Source organism: Hyla sarda, chromosome 8 (assembly GCF_029499605.1).
Source record: "Hyla sarda isolate aHylSar1 chromosome 8, aHylSar1.hap1, whole genome shotgun sequence".
Classification (NCBI taxonomy): domain Eukaryota; kingdom Metazoa; phylum Chordata; class Amphibia; order Anura; family Hylidae; genus Hyla; species Hyla sarda.
Genome location: NC_079196.1, coordinates 46461474 through 46482386, shown reverse-complemented (window position 1 = coordinate 46482386; position 20913 = coordinate 46461474). Strand labels below are relative to the sequence as shown.

Sequence of the window (20913 nt, the reverse complement as noted above, 5' to 3'; positions counted from 1 at the left end):
TATATCACGCATCCGGCATAGTTTCCCTCTGGCGTGATTCATTTGAATGGGACAGTTCACAATTAGCAAATCGAATCTGACAAATCCAAATTCATTACAAATTTCAGGAAAAATTTGCTTTGTAACGAATGCGAATATCACCGCTTCGATTGCGCAAATCACTTCATTAAACTCCATTTAGTGCGGTCCAGGCTCCAGGGGCTGGGCATCTAAAATGGTGGACCCACATGTGAGAACATGGGGCAAGGAATCCTGGGAAGGCGGGCAGGTAGCCAGGATGACCCTGAATCACATGCAGCATGCAGCAGTCAACCACCCCAGTGATGTCACAGCCCTATATAATCAGCAGCCACCTTGCAGACAGTCACATCAGTGTTCTATTACAGAGAGAGAGACAGAGAGCAGTGTGTGTTGCACAGAAAAGCATTTTTACAGCAGCAATTCCCCTCCCAGTCACATCAGTGTTCTATTGCAGAGAGAGAGAGAGAGAGAGAGAGAGTTAGAGAGAGAGAGAGAGAGAGAGAGAGAGAGAGAGAGAGAGATGAACAGAGAGCAGTGTGTGTTGCACAGAAAAGCTTTTTTACAGCAGCGATTCACCTCAAGCCCAAATCCAGCCTAGAAACATTGATAGGGAAGGGAGTGAGATTGAGAAAGAGAGTGCAATTTTGGGTATAGTACACAGTGACTGTGTGCTGCAGCACTGGTGTGTACAACAACTGAAAAGCTAATAGTAGCTAGCCAGTTAGGGTGAGCAGAGCACTAAAAGTATATTGTCCTCTATTAAGTGTAACCTGTCCGTACATCTTAGTGGTGTACCATTTTGTTTCTGATAATGTAATTATAATTGTTAAAGTGTTAAGGGCCTAGATACTGTGAAGGGCCAGCCAAAAGTACACACCTGCTGATGTTGTAGACAAATACTGTTTTAAGCGTACTGGAGCGCATTGTTCTCCCCTCATAAGTGCATACCACATTCGTACATCTAAGTGGTGTACCATTTTGTTCCTGATAAATTCTCCAGCCACCTCCAGGCTGTCACATTCTGCAATTATAATTTCTCCTCATGCTTCTGCCACCTCCAGGCTGTGTCATTCAGCCACTATATGGTCTCCTTATGCTGCCGCCAACTCCAGGCTGTGTCATTCAGCCATTATATGGTCTCCTCTTTCTGCTTCCAACTCCAGGCTATGTCATTAAGCCACTATATGGTCTCCTCATGCTGCCGCCACCTTCACCCTGTGTCATTCAGCCACTCTATGGTCTGCTCTTGCTGCCGCCAACTCCACCCTGTGTCATTCAGCCACTATATGGTCTCCTCTTTCTGCCACCAACTCCAGGCTGTGTCATTCAGCCACTATATGGTCTCCTCATGCTGCCGCCACCTCCAGGCTCTGCAACAGTGATTCTAATAGCAACACCTCTAATCTGCATGTCATACTGAATAACAGTATTATTTCACTAACCCAGCACACACCCTATGCGTGTTACAGCAAGGCAAAGGGTTCTACACTATTGCGGCTCTCTGTAGGCCAGAAATAGTCATTTTTAATACAGATTCACCGTGATAATTCGGCGAATCGGCCTAATCACATTTTTCTAAAATTCGCTCATCTCTATTCACAATCATCCAGCATCTTAATTTTCATGCCGGATGGTCTGACATGCAGGAGAGCACCGGACAGGGGAAAGCAGCTTGCAGCGTTCCCCTGTCTGCCGTCCAGAAACAGTGGATGCCGGATGCCATACAACTGATGACAACTTATCAGTTGTGGCATCAGTTGCGTTGAGATCTAGGTTGAATTCACCTATGCCGGATGTTGGACATAAATACATCACATAATGGAATCTAAAAATCTGAACTAGATTTGTTCACCCACTGTATTTTGGGACCTTTTTGAGTTGTAAAACGGCTATTTTATGGCTCGAAATAGTGATTACTATGAAATTTGTTTGTGCAAGATCCCTTTTTGTCTATTTATGGCTCAAAATAATGTTTGGTTTGCAAACTACATGACAGAATTTGCAAAAAAATGCAAAAAATTAACCAAATGGTTGAAGTTGACATTATTGTTTTTAGACTGATATTACAGACCAGTAAAACAATACATAAATATCCTTGATACATTTATTACCAATTGAGTTTTTTTTGTGTTTTTTTTATAATTGAGAATCTATATTAATATTAATGTTATAAAGCCTAGAGGAACCTTTCAATTCATGTTCCTCTGGTTGCAGTTTTCTAAGTTTGTCTTGAGTGTTAGCTGTGAATCTTACTTTATTTTTAGGTGGAGCAGCAACCAAAGTATGAAGACAATCTGTACATGTACCTTTACTTTGTTATTTTTATCATCTTCGGATCATTCTTCACACTCAATCTCTTCATTGGTGTCATCATTGATAATTTTAATCAACAGAAAAAGAAGATAAGTATTTAATGCCTAAGCTTTTATTGTCAAGTGAAACACATTTTTAAGTTTTTTTTTTTTTGGCTGCCAGTTGTCACCACTAACTATTCTTTTCAGTACTGTAGAGCAGTGTTTTCCAAACAGTGGGCCTCCAGCTGTTGAAAAACTACAACTCCCAGCATGCCTGGACAGCCAAAAGCTGTCCAGGCATGCTGGGAGTTGAAGTTTTGCAATAGCTGGAGGCACATTGTTTGGAAAACACTGCCTTAGAAACAAATATACAGCCAAGTTTATAGTAAAATAACTCTTTTGGCATATGCATGGTTATGGATTGTATATAAGAGAATGTCCATTGTAGGGATATATTGACATGGCGTTGACAGGCATTTCATGCATTAGAACTAAACAGAAGTCCACTGGAGTAAGGAGACAAATTTATTAAGTGACGCACAGCTCTAAATTAGTTTGCCCATCTTTCGCCATAATTCACCATAAACAAACCTACACCGGTTATATTTGGCATAAATTTCTAGTATAATTTCCAGAGTAAATTAGAATAAATATGCCTCCCACTAAATACAGCCAACTTTTTTGAAAAAGTGCTGAGAGCAATGCAAAACCGAAAAAAAATCTGGTTCCTTACAATGGCTCCCAGTACTCAGATACCCCCAGGACTTGTAGTAGAGCAGATTAATGACACCTGGCTGCAGTCATGCAGGAAATTCATAAAAGCTTTTTAATCATTAGAAGAAGAAATAAATTACAACTCACCATTATATACACAAGGAAGATTGTGAGACGTAGTGCTGCAGAGAGTTGTAGTCATGTAGTCAGCAGGACAACACAGGACCAGAAAACTCAAATGCAAATGCAAAATCAAATGTTTAAACCCACATAGACCGACAGCACAAGACATAAGAAGCATATGGCAACAGAGCACTAACCAAATCAATCTAATCAGCACTTGAGGCTTGTAGCTGGACCCTTAAATAGACTAGGTCATCACCTAAGATCAGACACAACAAAAACCCAGCATGGACTTAAACTAACCATGCTGCCAAAAACTACATTAAATAGTAGGGGAAGATGACAAAACAGGACCATTCTTCTCATGCATAGCAGGTATACCAATAAACCAAGCCTGTACAATGGCATGTGGTGTATTTGCGAGACATGTAGACACTCGGTATGAGATAACAATTCATCGGAAATGAGGTTTGCAATATGCAGATCCTTTATTTCATGGATCTTATTAGATCTGTGAGAGAAAGCCTTCCTATTCAATCAGAGGCTCACATAGGTATGGTATAGGAACAGAGATGGGACTTTAATACATCATTGTGGAATATGGCCTTGGAGATTATAGTCTATTAAGTAAAGCACACTGCATAGAAAGCTCATCAGGATATAAAAGAATTCTTTTGTCATAACCACTGTTGACTTTCTTTCCTATAATTCGGAGGTCAGGATATCTTCATGACAGAGGAACAAAAGAAATATTATAATGCCATGAAAAAGCTAGGATCGAAAAAACCACAAAAGCCTGTTCCAAGACCTCAGGTGAGACTTACCATAGTAAAATCCCATATTATAACAGTATCCGTTTACAGTGGTAATAATAGTAGGATTTTTGCATTTTTTCAGAACAAAATTCAAGGTGCAGTCTTTGACTTTGTGTCCATGCAACCATTTGACATCACCATCATGGTTCTTATCTGCCTAAACATGGTAACAATGATGATTGAAACCGATGACCAAACTGAAGAAACGGAGAACAATTTATACTGGATTAATGCAGTCTTCATTGTGCTTTTTACTGGAGAATGTGTGCTTAAGCTTGTGTCCCTGCGACATTATTACTTCACAATGGGATGGAATATATTTGATTTTGTGGTTGTCATTCTATCTATTGTAGGTAGGTATGTTTTGTAGGTATAGTGTGTAAAAGTCTGGAAAAAGTAACTTTTTATTTTATTTTATTTAAAAATGTTTTTGTTTATTATTGCACAGAGACAACCATCTATGTATATTTATAATTGGAATGTTAACATACATGGTTCTCCTTAATGGTCGATCATTCTATAATTAACTATACCACATTAAATCCCAATCTGTGTCCCACAAAAAAAGACATATTTGGCAAAAGTATGAAATAAACCAAAATATTCACCCTTAGCATGTGGAATTTCAAAAGGTAAAATTTAACTCTGGACATTCAGACATCTTAAGGCCTTGTTCTTGAATATGTTAAGGGGGTTTTGCCACGATTGACACTTATCCACTATCCATAGGATAGACAGCAAGTATCTGATAGCTGGGGGTAAAACTGCTGGGATCTCAGCACTCTCAAGTAAAGGACAGCTAAGCTTCCATTTAAATGGAGTGGCAGTGCGAATATTCGATCAGTACTTTATCCATTGTCTATTGGAGCGCCATAGATAGCCAAGCTTTCCAATAGACAATGGTCCAGATTCAGTCTGTCTCAGATAAAAATGTATCAGGCTTTTGTCTCAGACAGATAGCAAACAATCACAGCTGAGCTTGTATTTCTCACATTGTTCTGAAAGCCAGCTGTGATTGGTTGCTATCTGTCAAGATTTTAGTTTCAGACAGATTGATAAATCTTGGTCAATCTAGGTTGAGCATGTGTGCACTGTCGCTCTATTAAAACAGGAGGCCCATTCTTGAGGACGTGGGGGCTGAGCAATCTGCCCCCCATCCCCCACGTTCATACACCTATTCATTTTTCTGTGGATGGGGAATAAGTGTCAATGATGGCAAAACCAGAGCAGTGCCATCCAGTGCCATGGTCCACAACCAATGGCCATCCATCCAAAATGTAGCCAACTGATCTGGTTAATGTAAATGTACCCATGGTTTGTGGCATCTCTAAGGAAGATGATCTTTATTGATTACCTTGATTATTGATTTTCTTAGGCTAAGTGCACATCTGTGTTGGAACTACATCACAGTCCTCTCATGACTAGTAAAGTAATAAGCCAGATGGTCTATTGCACAACAGACACCACCGAATCCCAACATTTATCAGCTGGTGTCAGTTTATTTGCAGGATTTGAGCAGAAAAAAACCTTATATTATTTTTTCCGGTCATGCCCCACTATATGAAGAGAGTATGTGAAGGGAGATTCCTGAACAGAACTCCTTTAACAGATGTAAACTTAGCCTTACACATGATTGTTTCTCGTATATAGTTTACAAGGTAAATGCATAGGATCAGTCTGAAAAAGCCAAGAATGTTTTCTTGACTTTCAGGGGTTTTAGGTTTAATAATCCAGTTTAATTATAAATCTATTGAAATCAGTTTGTGATGTGAAAGGAAAGACTGATTTTGCGATGGCCTAGAAATGCAGATGGTCTTGAGTCAGTTTTAATTTGTCTGATCGGAAGTGGAATAAATGCCTAAGCATGATAAACTATTGGCTGGATGGAATTTCCAACTACATTTTATCAGGAGATGCTGTATGAAATATAATATATATTTTCATATGTGCATGCATTTTGTATAAAAGTATCAAGTCAAAGTGCCATCAAATTGGTGGTCCACTTTTTATATAAAGAGAAAGCATCAGAGCTCCTGATTGAAATTTTTTCAGTGCTTACCATAGGCCTATAGACAATAAAGGAAATATTTTTCTACCTGATTTTTTTTAAGATGGTCTTTCTAAACTATACCTGCACTCATTCCATTTTCTTTTTTTTTTCACCCACAGGAATGTTTTTGGCTGATTTGATTGAGAAATACTTTGTGTCACCAACCCTGTTCAGGGTAATAAGACTTGCCAGAATAGGTCGCATTCTACGTCTTATCAAAGGAGCAAAGGGGATTCGTACTTTGCTTTTTGCATTGATGATGTCACTTCCTGCATTGTTCAACATAGGTTTATTGCTTTTCCTTGTCATGTTCATTTACGCCATCTTTGGAATGTCCAATTTTGCTTATGTCAAGAAAGAAGCGGGAATCGATGATATGTTCAATTTTGAGACGTTTGGCAACAGTATGATTTGCTTATTTATGATCACAACTTCAGCTGGGTGGGATGGTCTGTTGGCACCAATTCTTAACAGTGGAGAACCAGACTGTAACCCAAATGCAGAACATCCAGGGAGTTCTGTCAGAGGTGATTGTGGTAACCCCTCTGTTGGGATCTTCTTCTTTGTTAGTTATATTATCATATCATTTTTAGTGGTGGTAAACATGTACATTGCTGTCATTTTGGAGAATTTTGGTGTTGCTACTGAGGAAAGTGCAGAACCTCTAGGAGAGGATGACTTTGAAATGTTCTATGAAGTTTGGGAAAAGTTTGACCCAGATGCAACACAGTTTATTCAATACAGTAAATTGACTAATTTTGCTGATGCACTGGATCCACCGCTTCGTATACCTAAACCAAACAATGTACAGCTTATTGCAATGGATCTTCCCATGGTAAGCGGTGACCGAATTCACTGCCTCGACATCCTTTTCGCCTTCACAAAGCGTGTGTTGGGTGAAGGTGATGAGATGGATAATCTCCGCCAGCCAATGGAAGAAAGGTTTATGGCTTCCAATCCTTCCAAAGTCTCATACGAACCAATTACATCAACGTTACGGAGAAAACAAGAGGAACTGTCTGCTCTTATTATCCAACGAGCTTTCCGTACTTACCTTCTGAAGAAATCCATAAAACGTGCTTCCTTTATGTTCAAGGGCAAAGATGCAGACAGTATAATAACACGCAAAGACATGTTAAGTGACCGACTCAATGGAAACTCCACCACAGATAAAGTAGACATCACTCCCTCCACAACTTCTCCCCCATCCTATGACAGTGTTACAAAACCAGACAAAGAAAAACACGAAAAGGACAAAATAGAGAAAGAAGACAGGGGGAAAGACGTCAGGGAGCGTAAAAAGTAGGTTTTATGTGGCAAACTGTTTACAGCCTGTGAACATTCTTTATGTCAGCAGGACTCCTTTCAGAGATTTATGCCAAACTGACAGTTCTTAAAAATTATGTACTTTTGGTCAGTGCCTACAATACGACAGTGACCCCCTGTCAGAAACGGACTACGAAGGACACTCTCTCTCTCTCTCAACCTTGACTGGAGGTTACTGTTTTAACCACTTCACTGCTCTAGAGGCTCGCAAGGTATCGAACGGGTGCTTTGCTGGCCCCTGCAAAAGTAAATGGGTTAATTTCCCAGCTGACACTGCTGAAGAGGATAGTCCAAATGGCTACTCAGACTGTGCGGAATGGGGACCATTTTGTGGGATACAAACCTATTGTTTTTTTTTGTGTGTTGAACACTTTAGTAAACTACTTGTATCCACTATTTGCATTTCAACTGCCATATTTGCCATATGTTTACAAGTTCTATGTTTATGGATTCATCGTTTTTTTGAATTCATAGGTTCTCTACAATTATATGCGACTATTTTTGTAAATGGGTTTTATGTTGGGAAGGAGCTGATAATTACCACTTCAAAAGGTATGAGGACCAGGTGTTCTTCAATATCTTTCTCTATAAGCATATATGAAGAAAACTGATTGCATGAAAAGCATGCCAGGCTCATAGGTCATGCATGGGAAAAAAATATTAAAAAAATAGAATTACAAAAAAAAATTCATTATCATGTGACACTTATTGTTGGGGTGCTTAATTGTTCATGCTGTGTCACATAAGAAAAATAAAATGTGCCTGTTTTGTCCCTTGGAAGTCCCACATCAGAGGACAGATGGATTCACCTTTTATGCAACCACCAGTCACAGTTCAGTAAGGTTTTAGTGCCTGGAGGCATCAATTATATATAATATTACTTTAACCGGTTGCACAGGTTAACTCCCCAAAAAATACAGTTCGTTTTAGGCTTTCTCCTGCATTGTTACGATTATTTTGGCCATCTTCAGCTTGTCAGCGAGGTTGACATTGTACAAGCCAATGGAAATGCCTATGTTATGGTATGTAAATAGTTACTTTACTATGTGGTGGATGTTTGAGCAAGAAAATAATGGTTTGGGCACAGTATTTATTGCATCAAATATGTACCACAATATGTGTAGTTTGCAAGCTTTTGGAAACTAAAAAAAAATTATAGAATTATTCTGTACCAATATAAATAGTTTGGACGCTATCACAGGTGCATGTTTGTATTGCCAGGGCTGCTTATGATATTTTCTTTCTCCCACTGTCCAGCAGTATATTATGGAAAGCCATATGTCAATGGTTCGGTAAGACATAAAAGACCTCATTTCATTATTAACGTCTTTGCTGCTGCTCTGCAGTCTTAAAATGGTTAAGCAATAGTTTGCAGCTATTTCTGTTTGCTCTTTTTTTTATTTTTATTTTAGTTTCCGTGGTATTTATTTTGTCGTATTTCGTATTAATCCAGATTTTCGATTGGATAAGTTGCAAAACTGCATTAAAGGATACAGAGTTTTTAATAAAATAAAAAAAACTAAATCTATAAATACTGTAAATATTCATTTAGCTTTATTTTTCAGCATTTTGTACATAAGAGGAGAGATGAAAAAAAAAATTAAACTTCAGGGGTTAATGTTGTGGTCACTTTTGTTACTTGCCCGTGCTTAGCGCTATTAAATTGGAGATCTTTGCAAATAAAAATGACAAAGAGTTGTAAATTTGCTATTTTATTAGAATAACTTTTTTTTTTTATTATTTGGTGCACATGCTGATTGTGGAATCAAAAATGTATAAGATCTGGGACCACAGCTCGCACAATGAAAACACATGTATATTGGTGACAAATAGATAACAACAGAGAAAAAAATATATATATACAGGTAGTGTAAGAAATGCCTGCATCAGGGATTTAACTTTTTCAGTGCCAGATTTCCCAGAAATGCTTCACCAGTAAGTAAGTAATTTCAGGAAGTGCTAGCTGAAAGTGTTAAATATGTTTCTATTTTCTGTTTGCTTTACATAAGGCTTAGACATGTTGTTGCTTTCTGGCTGCTGCAATACAGTGCAAAACGTAGGGTGCTGGAAGTGGCTGTTTTGTGGGTGGAGTTGGCAGTCAAGGAAATGTAGGCTACTAATGTACTCAGTAATGCTGATGTCACTGATGACCCTTTTCCATCAGTCTTATATATGGCTGAATGAAGGCCTTCATTGATATCAGTGGTTCTTGTAACTGGTGGGAAGCATTGTCACGATTGAGCACACAAAACCATTTTCCTCAGTGATCTCTAAAGTGCCTAATGGATTTGTAATCTACATTCTTTGAAATAGTGGTAAAAGGAAGTCCGGACCTATGTTGTGATGTTCTTTAAATAGACCTAAACGGTGAAAATACATGATTGCAACTATTGTTGTTACTTCAATGCATCTAAGTGAAGCAACTCCTAAATGCAACTTAAAAACATGTAAAAAAAAAACAACTAAAAACTATTGTTTTGAGCCTACAGCTCATATGAAGACTTATGTGTCTCCACAATAACAGACTACCTCTGTAATTTAATCCTTTCCATCTCTTACACACACACAAAGTAGCTGAGCACTAAGTAGAAGACAGATGGATGGGCATACGAAAGGTTCAGACTACACTGGGTCTCTTTGTAGTCTGTATCCATGGAAACAAAGATAACTGAGTAAAGGGGCTGTAGGCGCAAAATAGTAGGCAGTTTTTAATCAAAACTATTTGCAAAGTAGCTTCAATATTTAATTTTTGTGTTTTGAGACAACACAAAAATGGGTTGCAATGGTGGACACCCTCTTTAAGACTTCTGTGACGTTTGCTTCTTAATAGTTGGCATTCCTACGATCTAAGCCTTCACTGTGTTAGGCTGCATTCACTCCATGTTTTGTTCATACGGTCACCGGATCCCAGCCGGACCCCGCCCGCATCTCATTCATTTGAATGAGCTGAACGGAGTCAGATAATGACTCCGGTCGGCTTATTTTTGCCCTGTAGCTGTTTTTTTTTGCCAGACTGAAAACCATGGTATGCTACGGTTTTCAGTCCAGCCACAAAACCAGATATGGGGCAAAAATGAGCCAACCGGAGTCATTATCTGACTCCGGTTGGCTCATTCAAATGAATGAGATGTGGGCCGGTCCGGCTGGGATACGGTGACCGTATGAACAAAATGTGATGTGAATGCAGCCTAACTCCTTTTCATACAGACACCGATACCGCATTCACGTAATCGGTGATACAGTAAGAGGGAAGGCATAGGTATTGCAGATAAATAACTAAGAAGCCACTGCTGAACTTTTATATACCCTTGAAGATTTCCTTTAAGCCCACAAAATGTCTTGTATGTACGCTTTAACGCCTGCACCTTCCAGCATGTTTCATCAGCTATCAGGCTGGTGAAGCATTTTGGGATTTGGGTGGATCAGTCGCCGGTAAGCCACAAGTTGTATAGGCCTGGTTTACATTTTCTTTTTGGAGTCAAAATTACTCATTCTATTGTTGTTCATGCTGCACTGGAATGTTTTAGCCAATATGTGGGATCCACATTCTTCATTTTTTTTTATTTCCAAAGAAACATGAATTTGCTTATGACACCATGTTCAATCTAAGTTCTGTTTTGAACACATGCAGACGTTTAATGTAGAATCCGTTGCTTTCCAGGAATAATGACTTGTAGTGTACTGTGAACTGCATGCAGGAAAATGCTATTACCTAAAATTACAGCTAACTACATTACAAACAAGCCAAAAGAATAAAGATTACATTTTGTATTGTATATTTGTGTTCTGGCTCTCTTTTATTATTTCTTTGTTTATTTATTTCTATTGTTTCTTGCATTTCATTTTACTATTGTTCAGCATTTCATTGCACTATTATACAAGAATTATACAGATTGGGCAGTATTCCCAGTAGTAAGCAGTCCAGCTTCATCAATAATTCCCTAACTTTTATTACTGCAGTAGAAATTTAGCAGTCAACATCTTCTCATCTTAGTAATAAAATGATGGCATTTCACTATGATATGACATCACTTTATAATTGGGAGGGGTTGATTTCTTGGACCCACACCAATTCTCAGAATGAAGGACACTCATGTAGCACTGCAGCTTCTTTACAGTGTTGTAAAGGGAGTTCATTTTCCTGCACCTTCAGATGGATGGAATAGTTGGGATGAAGTGGCCTCTTTGTTCTTAAGACTGGTGGGGGACCCAGAGGTCAGACCCCACACAATCATAAAACTATGCCATAGCAGTATGCCATTACCTTATAAGATGGGAATACTCCTTTTATATGGAAAATGTCAGCGCACCTTTGGTGCTCTTGCCGATGGTTTAGGTTGTTGGATAATTTGGGGTTTACGGTCCCTGCTTCCATCACTCATCAGCCACATATCCCCAATTACACATGGAAATGTGTGGCCGATGAGTGCTTTGTGTAATAGTGCCCTAATGCATGAACATGGGTCTTGATACATTTTTGTTTTGGGACTTACACAAGGCTGCATTGAGTATAAAACAATAGTAGAGATGCCTAATGGGTGCATGAGTCCTTGACTGTATGTATGTATGCTTCTGACTTTTTATGTGTTAGATTCCATACAAATACAACAGAAAAAGTCATAGCATGCCCTATGTACAAAGATATAAGAAAGCATTGTTTCTAGGAGAAAATATCTCCATACATATTGCATCTGGAGCACACAGAGGCTATTCAACTGGACCAGAAGCTGTTGGCCTTCTTGCATATTTCTCTCTCTCTCTCTCTCTCTCTCTCTCTCTATATATATATATATATATATATATATATATTTTATATACCAGCCGCTATAAATGAGCCTTATTATTCATGCAGATTATTGCTTGTAGACATATATCCATTATTCATCACATACCGTGTTCTAATTATACAAGCATGTGAAGAACACTGGGTGAAGGGAATCTGTTACTAGGAGAAATCTGTTTGAGGCATCCACAAGATGTCTTCATACAGGTGAGGTGTCGACAACATCAGCCATCAAAGGGATAAAACTTATTAGCATATGGACATGTGACTTTTTATTTAGTAAGCCTCCTTGGCCAGACAGCGGTAGGTTAAGAGCTCATGTGACATGCCATGGGACACCTTTTAGGCAAATAAATGGCAATAACATCACTAATGCTTCAGATAATCCCCTATCTGAGGATTAGGTTCAGGCAGCATTTAATTGATGGCAGGTTCAATAAAAAAAAAGTGTCATGGTAAAAATGCAAAAAAAAAAAAAAAATTAAGATTATATAAAAATATCAAAAGTATATTAAGTGTAAAGTATAAACAAGTAGCAATAAAATGTGGTTGCATTAAATAAAAAATAAATAATTTAAATAATAAAATTAGAATCTAATTATTAGTAACACGGTGTACAAGACAATAACAATGGACTAAGCTCAAATAATTTGTAAACACTGTTTATTAGAAGTTTTCCCCTAATTATAAACAATCAGGAGTTGGCCTAGCATATTTGATAACAGTATTGGTTACAAGTGTTAGAATTTTCTTCAGCGCCACCACAGGGGCTTACATTACACAGTTCCAATGTAAATTAATGAGACATCATGGTAAGCCATGGACATTATGGCTCCCACAGAGAGAGATCTTCTTTGTCGACTCTTTCTTTTGATGAAGCTCCGAGAATAGTGACCTTTAAAGGGCTACGCCGCTGCTAGACATCTTATCCCCTTATCCAAAGGATAGGGGATAAGATATGTGATCATGGGGTCCGGCTGCTGGAGCCCCCCACGATCTCCCGCAGCACCCGGCGTTCTAAACAAATGGCGGATTCCTGCGGCAGTCGTCCTGACGTCACAGCCACCTCCCTTTGTGACATCACGCCAAGCCCCCTTTGTTTATGACTATGGGAGGGGGCATGGCGGCCACCACTCCCTCCCATAGACGTGAATGGAGGGGACGTGACGTTACGAGGGGGGGTGGTCGTGACATCACGATCACAGCCTCTGGCTCCGAGCTGGAGCACCGTAGTACCCCTTCAATGCTTAGAATGATAATAAAGCTATGTTTAGACGGCCGAATTTCCGCAATTCCACCGATTCTCAGAACACAGAATTCCACCGAAATTCAAGGCTCATTGACTTTAATGTGATTCTGTAAAATATAACGCTAGTGTTCTAGTTTTGCGGAATGTGGAAAGCAGAACTTTCACAGCAGAATACCTGCCGTGGAAATTCGTCTGTCCAAATGGTACTATGGAATCCATTAAAAACAATAGGCAGTAAATTTCAGCGGAATCTATGGTGCAATTCTTTCACGAAATCCTGTCTGGAAATTCTGCCGTGTGAACATAGCCTAAGGGTATGTTGACATGGTGGAATGTCTGCCTGGAAAGTTTCTGAAGGCTGCAGGTGCCGGACGAATATGCTGGCGCTAGGACCACTCGGAACTGCGCCGTCTCCATAGACGGCAATGCATTTCCGAGCAGATTCTGCAGAAATAATTGAAGAATCAATTATTTGTGAGGAGGCCAGAATCGAAATTTTGCAGCAGATGTTTCCAATGCGTACAATAAAGCAGAATCCCATTAAAAACAATGGGACTCTGCTGCAAAGGAATTTTTTTACTGAATTTTTTCCTTGGATTCCGCTCGGAAATTCCACCATGAGAAGAAGGCCTAAGCATTACAACACTTTGTATTTTTTTTTTCTTTTTTACTCCACCATTTAGGATCCTTTAAAAAACCATCCCATTTCCTCCTCTCTCTTTCTCTTTTGGCTTTTATTAGTTCTCAAGACATTTATCAATAACAAAGTACTTACATAGGATGCTTGTGGTACAGATAACAGTAGGCGGAAATGTTCAAGATGAGTGCATTCTATTAAATAAGAGGAAGGACTAAATAGATAATGTACTCACCTCAAGACTTATGAGTGCACAACACAAGCGGAAAGGACATCTGTTCAATGTAAAGGGAAAGAAAGGACATAGACGGCGAGTGTCCATTCTGTAATTCTAAGGATCAGTGGGAAAGCAATATTAGACGTTTTAAAGAAATCATTTTTACAAATGTTTGCAACAAAAACTTCAAGGACCTCCTTGAATATGAAAGGATTATTCCGATTACAAACACATAATTGCTCTATTTCAAAAACAGCGCCACACCTGTCCTCAGGTTAAGTGTGGTATTACAACTCGGCTCTGTTTACTTCAATGGAACTAAGATGCAATACCACACATGCCCTGAGGAGGGCCCTGTGTCTGGAAGAAAGTAGCTATGTTAGATATTAGATATTAATGGATAACTCATTTAAAGGGGAACTCCACCCCTAGACATCTTATCCCCTATCGAAAGGATAAAAGATAAGATGTCTGATTGCGGAAGTCCTGCCGCTGGGACCCCCGCTATCTCTGTGCAGCACCCGGCCTTCATTTACAACGCTGGTTACAGGCAGCAGGGGTCGTGACGTTACAGCCACACATCCTCAATGCAAATCTATAGGAGGGGGTTTGACTGCTGCTAAGCCCCCTCCTATAGCCATGCATTGAGGGGGCGTGCCATGACAACACGAGTGGTGTGGTCGTGACATCACGACCACCACCGCCGGCACCCAGCGTTCAGAACAAAATGTTTCCGAACGCTTGGGCAGCGGAGTACCCCTTTAAATTACACTCAACGTGATGAAAATTATCTTTTGATATTGTGGTGTTGTGTATTTTTACCCACAATAGACCAGTGTTTTCCAACCATTGTGCCTCCAGCTGTTGCAAAACTACAACCCCCAGCATGACCAGACAGCCGAGCATGATGGGGATTGTAGTTTTGGAACAGCTGGCGGCACACTAGTTGGAAAATACTTCAATAGATTGACAATTCTTAACTTAATTCCTTATCAGGGTATACTGGGGCAGAGTAGGCAGTTGTTTCATTACCACCAGAGGGCAGGATTATAATGAACCTCTATTATACAGCGGGGGCAAATAACGCAGAACCACACTTTTGACAGTGGGGCAGGATAACAATACACCTCCTTCCCCATCCTTACACAGCATCTATTGCAGGTCTCACAGAGCATGCCCACTACATTCAAGTCAATAGGGTGTTTTGTGTCCAATATGATTACAATCCAAGTAAGTGATCATTTGTATTTTTATTTCTTTTATTTATACTTTTCAGGTAATATATTGGATATTGGTTGGAATGACGGAATTGTTTTTTTTTTGTTTTTTGTTTTAGTAAGTGCACAATCTTTCTAATTGAAGAATTACTAAAAGAGATTATTTATTTAGCTCTTATTTATTATTTTTAAATACTGTACTGTTTGTTGTTCTTTACTTTTCTTTGTCACTGGGATACCAGAACGCACGATTAAGAACTTACTGGTACACAGTATGCCATATGTATGTGTAAGGGCTTAAATGACCCTCAAAACCCAGGACTGTTGTGTGACGTGTTTTACCGTTTTTATTTATTTATTGTTGTAGCATGTTTGGCTGTGTTCACACGTTGCGGATGTGTTTCAGTACTATCAGGGTTGTGCTGCGATTTAATACAGCAGTTTTACAGCAATTTTGGAAAAACATCTTAGCACTGCAACGAACCAGTAGGCTACAGTCATGGCCATAAATGTTGGCACCCCTGAAATTTTTCAAGAAAATGAAGTATTTCTCACAGAAAAGGATTGCAGTAACACACATTTTGCTATAAACACGTTTATTCCCTTTGTGTGTATTGGAACTAAACAAAAAAAGGGTCACACCAAACTCACCAAACTCCAAAATGTCACACCACACTCCAAAAATGGGCTGGACAAAATTATTGGCACCCTTAACTTAAAGGGGTACTCCGGTGCTTAGACATCTTATCCCCTATCCAAAGGATAGGGGATAAGATGCCTGATCGCGGGAGTCCCGCCGCTGGGGACCCCCGAGATCTTGCACGCGGCACCCCGTTTGTAATCAGTCCCCGGAGCTGTCACGTCCCCTCCTGTAGGCTTGAATTGAGGGGTGGGGCGTGACGTCACATGGTGGTAGAGGCATGACGTCACACGCCGCCGGCCGTGTGGTTGCCGGTATTCAGACCTGGAGCGAACACGCTCCGGGGACTTATTACAAACGGGGTTCAGCATGCAAGATCCCGGGGTCCCCAGCGGCAGGACTCCCGTGATCAGGCATCTTATCCCCTATCCTTTGATAGAGGGAGGGGGGATTTTCCCTTGCAGGAAGGGGTTGCAGGCTCTATAAATTAGCCGCTCACCTTGAGCATATAGGAAATATGCATATCACCCCGTATGGGGTTATTTAAAGATGGTGTGGATCTGTGCAGCCCAAAGGTCCCAGGTGCAGCCGGATGGCGTCCTGTAGATAAACTGGATACAAATAAGAAAAAAACTACCTTGGCAGCAGGCACTCAGGATCCCAAAAGAAGTGGTCACACTCAGGTCATAAAGTGGCAAAGTGCAACAACTTTATTTGATGTACAGCAATAGAACAATGGCTCATTTCGGGCTGAAACTACCCCTTCATCAGATTGACTGTAGGTACTATAGTCAATCTGATGAAGGGGTAGTTTCACCCCGAAACACGTCATTGTTCTATTGCTGTACATCAAATAAAGTTGCTGCACTTTGCCACTTTATGACCTGAGTGTGACCACTTCCTTTGGGATCCTGAGCGCCTGCTGCCAAGGTCGTTTTTTTCTTATTTGTATCCATCTCTTATTGGAAGGCGCCTTTTCCCAATAGCAATTTTAAGATCTCTCCACAGGTGTTCAATGGGATTTAGATCTGGACTCATTGCTGCCACTTCTGCCACTCTCCAGCGCTTTGTTGCCATCCATTTCTGGGTGCTTTTTGACATATGTTTGGGGTCATTGTCCTGCTAAAATCCACTATTTACAGTTGATCACTATGGGGGAGATTTATCAAAACCTGTGCAAAGGAAAAGTTGCCCAGTTGCCCATAGCAACCAATCAGATCGCTTCTTTCATTTTGCTGAGGCATTGTTAAAAATGAAAGAAACGATCTGATTGGTTGCTATGGGCAACTGGACAACTTTTCCTTTGCACAGGTTTTAAAAATCTCCCCCTATGTGATAATTAGTACCCTAATTTTCCATCCACTGATTTAATATTTTTATATATAAAACGTAACTTTTATTAAACTTATGCCTAATATTAAAATGCCAACAGGCGGTCTCTATATGTATTAATTATTATCCTCAAGCATGTAACTGCATGCCAATAATGCTCCACCATGTATTGTTGCGGCTGCAGTCTGCTAACCATGTATCCGTATTCTAGAGACCTGACTGTTGATTTTAAAAACATATACACATCACCTCCCCCCCCCCCCCCCCCCGACGTTTCACCACCAACAGGTGGCTTTCTAAAGGGCTTAGGGCATATCTCTAGAATACGGATACATGGTTAGGGGACTGCAGCTACGCATTATTGGCATGTAGTTACATGCTTGAGGATAATAATTAATACATATAGAGACCGCCTGTTGGCATTTTAATATTAGGCATACATTTAATAAAAGTTACGTTTTATATATAAAAATAATAACTCAGTGGATGGGAAATTAGGGTACTAATTATCACATAGTGATCAACTGTAAATAGTGGATTTAAGGAAATTACCCTCCATCCATAGGTCCTATTTTTGTGTGTGTATTGTCCTACTGGAAGACCCAAGATCTCAGACACTTTCTGACACTGGGCTGTACAGTGCAACCCAAAATCCATTGGTAATCCTCAGATTTCATGATGCCTTGTACACACCCAGTGCCAGAGGCAGCAAAACAACCCCAAAACATCATTGAACCTCCACCATATTTCACTGTAGGTACTGTGTTCTTTTCTTTGTAGGCCTCATTCTGTTTTCGGTAAACAGTAGAATAATGCGCTTTACCAAAAAGCTCTATCTTGGTCTCATCTGTCCACAAGATGTTTTTCCAGAAGGATTTTGGCTTACTCAAGTTCATTTTGGCAAAATGTAGTCTTGCTTTTTTATGTCTCTGTCAGCAGTGGGGTCCTCCTGGGTCTCCTGCCATAGCGTTTCATTTCATTTAAATGTTGATGGATAGCCTGTGCTGACACTGATGCTCCCTGAGCCTGCAGGACAGCTTGAATATCTTTGGAACTTGTTTGGGGCTGCTTATCCACCATCCGGACAATCCTGCGTTGACACATTTCATCAATTTTTCTCTTCCGTCCATTTTTCCACAATTTTGGTTCTCAAGTCCTCAGAAAGTTCTCTTCTCCTCTTTCTGTTGTCCATATTTAGTGTGGCACACACAGACACACAATGCAAAGACTGAGTGAACTTCTCTCATTTTTATCTGCTTTCAGGTGTGATTTGTATATTGCCCACACCTGTTACTTGCCCCAGGTGAGTTTAAAGGATCATCAAATGCTTGAAACAATCTTATTTTTCCACAATTTTTATAGGGTGCCAATAATTTTGTCCAGCCCATTTTTGGAGTTTGGTGACATTATGTCCAATTTCCTTTTTTTACTCCCTTTTTTGGTTTAGTTCCAATACACAGAAAGGGAATAAACATGTGTATAGCAAAACATGTGTTACTGCAATCCTTTTCTGTGAGAAATACTTAATTTTCTTGAAAAATTTCAGGGGTACCAACATTTACGGCCATGACTGTATGTAAACACACTGTAAAATCTAAATAAAATAAAATAATTTGTTATATTAAAGTCTACAGAAAAGCATCACTCGGTTCTCACATTGTTAAATAAAAATGCTTATAATTCTAATGTTGGCACCAAAAAGAGTACTCTCAAGGAAAAAATTTCAAATCCACTGGGGCCAGAAAGTTATACAGATTTGTAAATTACTTCTATGTAAAAATCTTAACCATTCCAGTACTTACCATCTGCTGTGTGCTCCACAGGAAGTTGTGTAGTTCTGACACAGTGTCTGACCACAGTGCTCTCTGCTGCCACCTCTGTCTGTGTCAGGAACTGTCCAGAGCAGGAGCAAATGCCCATAGCAAACTTCACCTGCTGCAGACCATTCCAGACATGGACAGAGGTGTCAGCAGAGAGCACTGTGGTCAGACAGAAAAGAACTACACAACTTCCTCTGGAGCGTACAGCAGCTGATAAGTACTACAAGGATTCAGATTTTAAATAGAAGTAATTTACAAATCTGTATATTTTTTTTAGTACCAGTTAATTTTAAAATATCTTCTTTCCTCCATAGTACCCCATGAATGTTTTAAAAGTTGCTTCATTTTGATTAGTATTGGATGCTGTTCACCCAGATGTCTGGGTTGGCAATGCTGCTGTCTCCTGCTATGCAATAACAGTGGAAAAACTGAAGTAGGTTGCTTTATCAAAACCTGTCCAGAGGAAAACTTGCCCATAGTTGTCCATAGCAACCAATCAGCTCGCTTCTTTCATTTTTAGAAGGCCTGTGAAAAATGAAAGAAGCGATCTGATTGGTTGTTATGGGCAACTGGGCAAGTTTTCCTCTGTACAGGTTTGATTAATCTCCCCCACTGTTCCTATTAAACATTTTACTGTGGATACCTTCTCCAGGGTTAAAAGGGAGCCCTGTACACATAAGTGAATGTTCACAATTCGGACTCTCCATTCGGAGATATTCTGGGCAGAAAGACCATTGGTGCTATTACGGCACCATTGCTACTGTGGGAAAAGCAGTCCATGCGGAATTCCACCGAAAGAATTACCATGTTCAATGTTTCAGCAGGTCTGGAATCCAAAAATTGTGCAGTGTTAGCCTATGTTCACACTGCAGCCAGAATTTTTCTGGAATGTGGAAAACACGGGCGGACATTCCTCAAATATTGGGTGCCATCCCATAAACGGCAATACATTTCTGAGTGGATTACGCTGATTTCAGGAAAGGCCAGAACCAGAATTTCAGGGGCCAAAACATCTGCCTTGGAAATTCTGCCATATGCACAGTGCAGCAGAATCCTAGTGAAAGTAATAGGCCTCTGCTGCAACAAAATTTCCGAACGGATTTATTCACCTTATTCCGCTCAGAAATTCTGTTGTGTGAACATGGCCTTAATGGGTCAATGGAAAACCCATTCAAACCAATGCCAGATTTAGGCAGCAGAATCTTCAAGTAGAATTTAATGTGGAGATCCCATAGAGTTAACATACCCTAGGGCAAACATTGCAGAATAATGATGTTGTGCCCCGATGACCACTAGAGAAGGAAACGGAGGCCTATAGAATACCAATAGGAAACAAAGAGTGACCTGTAGTGGGACAATGCAAGAGAGGCAGAGAGTAAGAGCCATAGGGGAGAGACAGTCACAAGAAACTGCTGAGAGTGGGACGTATTCAGCACCGAGGGAGGGTGTCGGTAGCTGTGGGTAGACCTGAAAGACTTAGATGCTCCAAACAGCTCAGCTCCACAGTAGGATGACTAGAAACCGCTTGGGTGTGGAATCTGACAAAGTCAGTGCATGAAGACGACTGGACGAGAATAGTTGATAAGAACCACAAGAATTGTTGGGAGAACTGCGTATTAGGCATTTGTTATTAGAAGTGGATTATTTCCAAGAGGGCTCTACAATGAAAGCTATC

General features: G+C 40.0%; 1 protein-coding gene across 5 annotated transcripts in view; it reads left to right on the top strand.

The window, feature by feature from the left end:
- LOC130284382 (sodium channel protein type 2 subunit alpha-like) overlaps positions 1-11117 on the top strand; it is a 226218-nt gene extending 215101 nt beyond the window's left edge. For all 5 annotated transcript variants that reach the window (XM_056534675.1, XM_056534671.1, XM_056534674.1 and 2 more), the window contains exons 24-27: positions 2286-2423; positions 3861-3965; positions 4050-4320; positions 6137-11117. In XM_056534675.1, the coding sequence (XP_056390650.1) occupies positions 2286-2423; positions 3861-3965; positions 4050-4320; positions 6137-7323 (1701 nt within the window). In that variant the 3' untranslated portion in view covers positions 7324-11117. The remainder of the gene's footprint in view (positions 1-2285; positions 2424-3860; positions 3966-4049; positions 4321-6136) is intronic.
- Positions 11118-20913: the final 9796 nt, after the last annotated feature.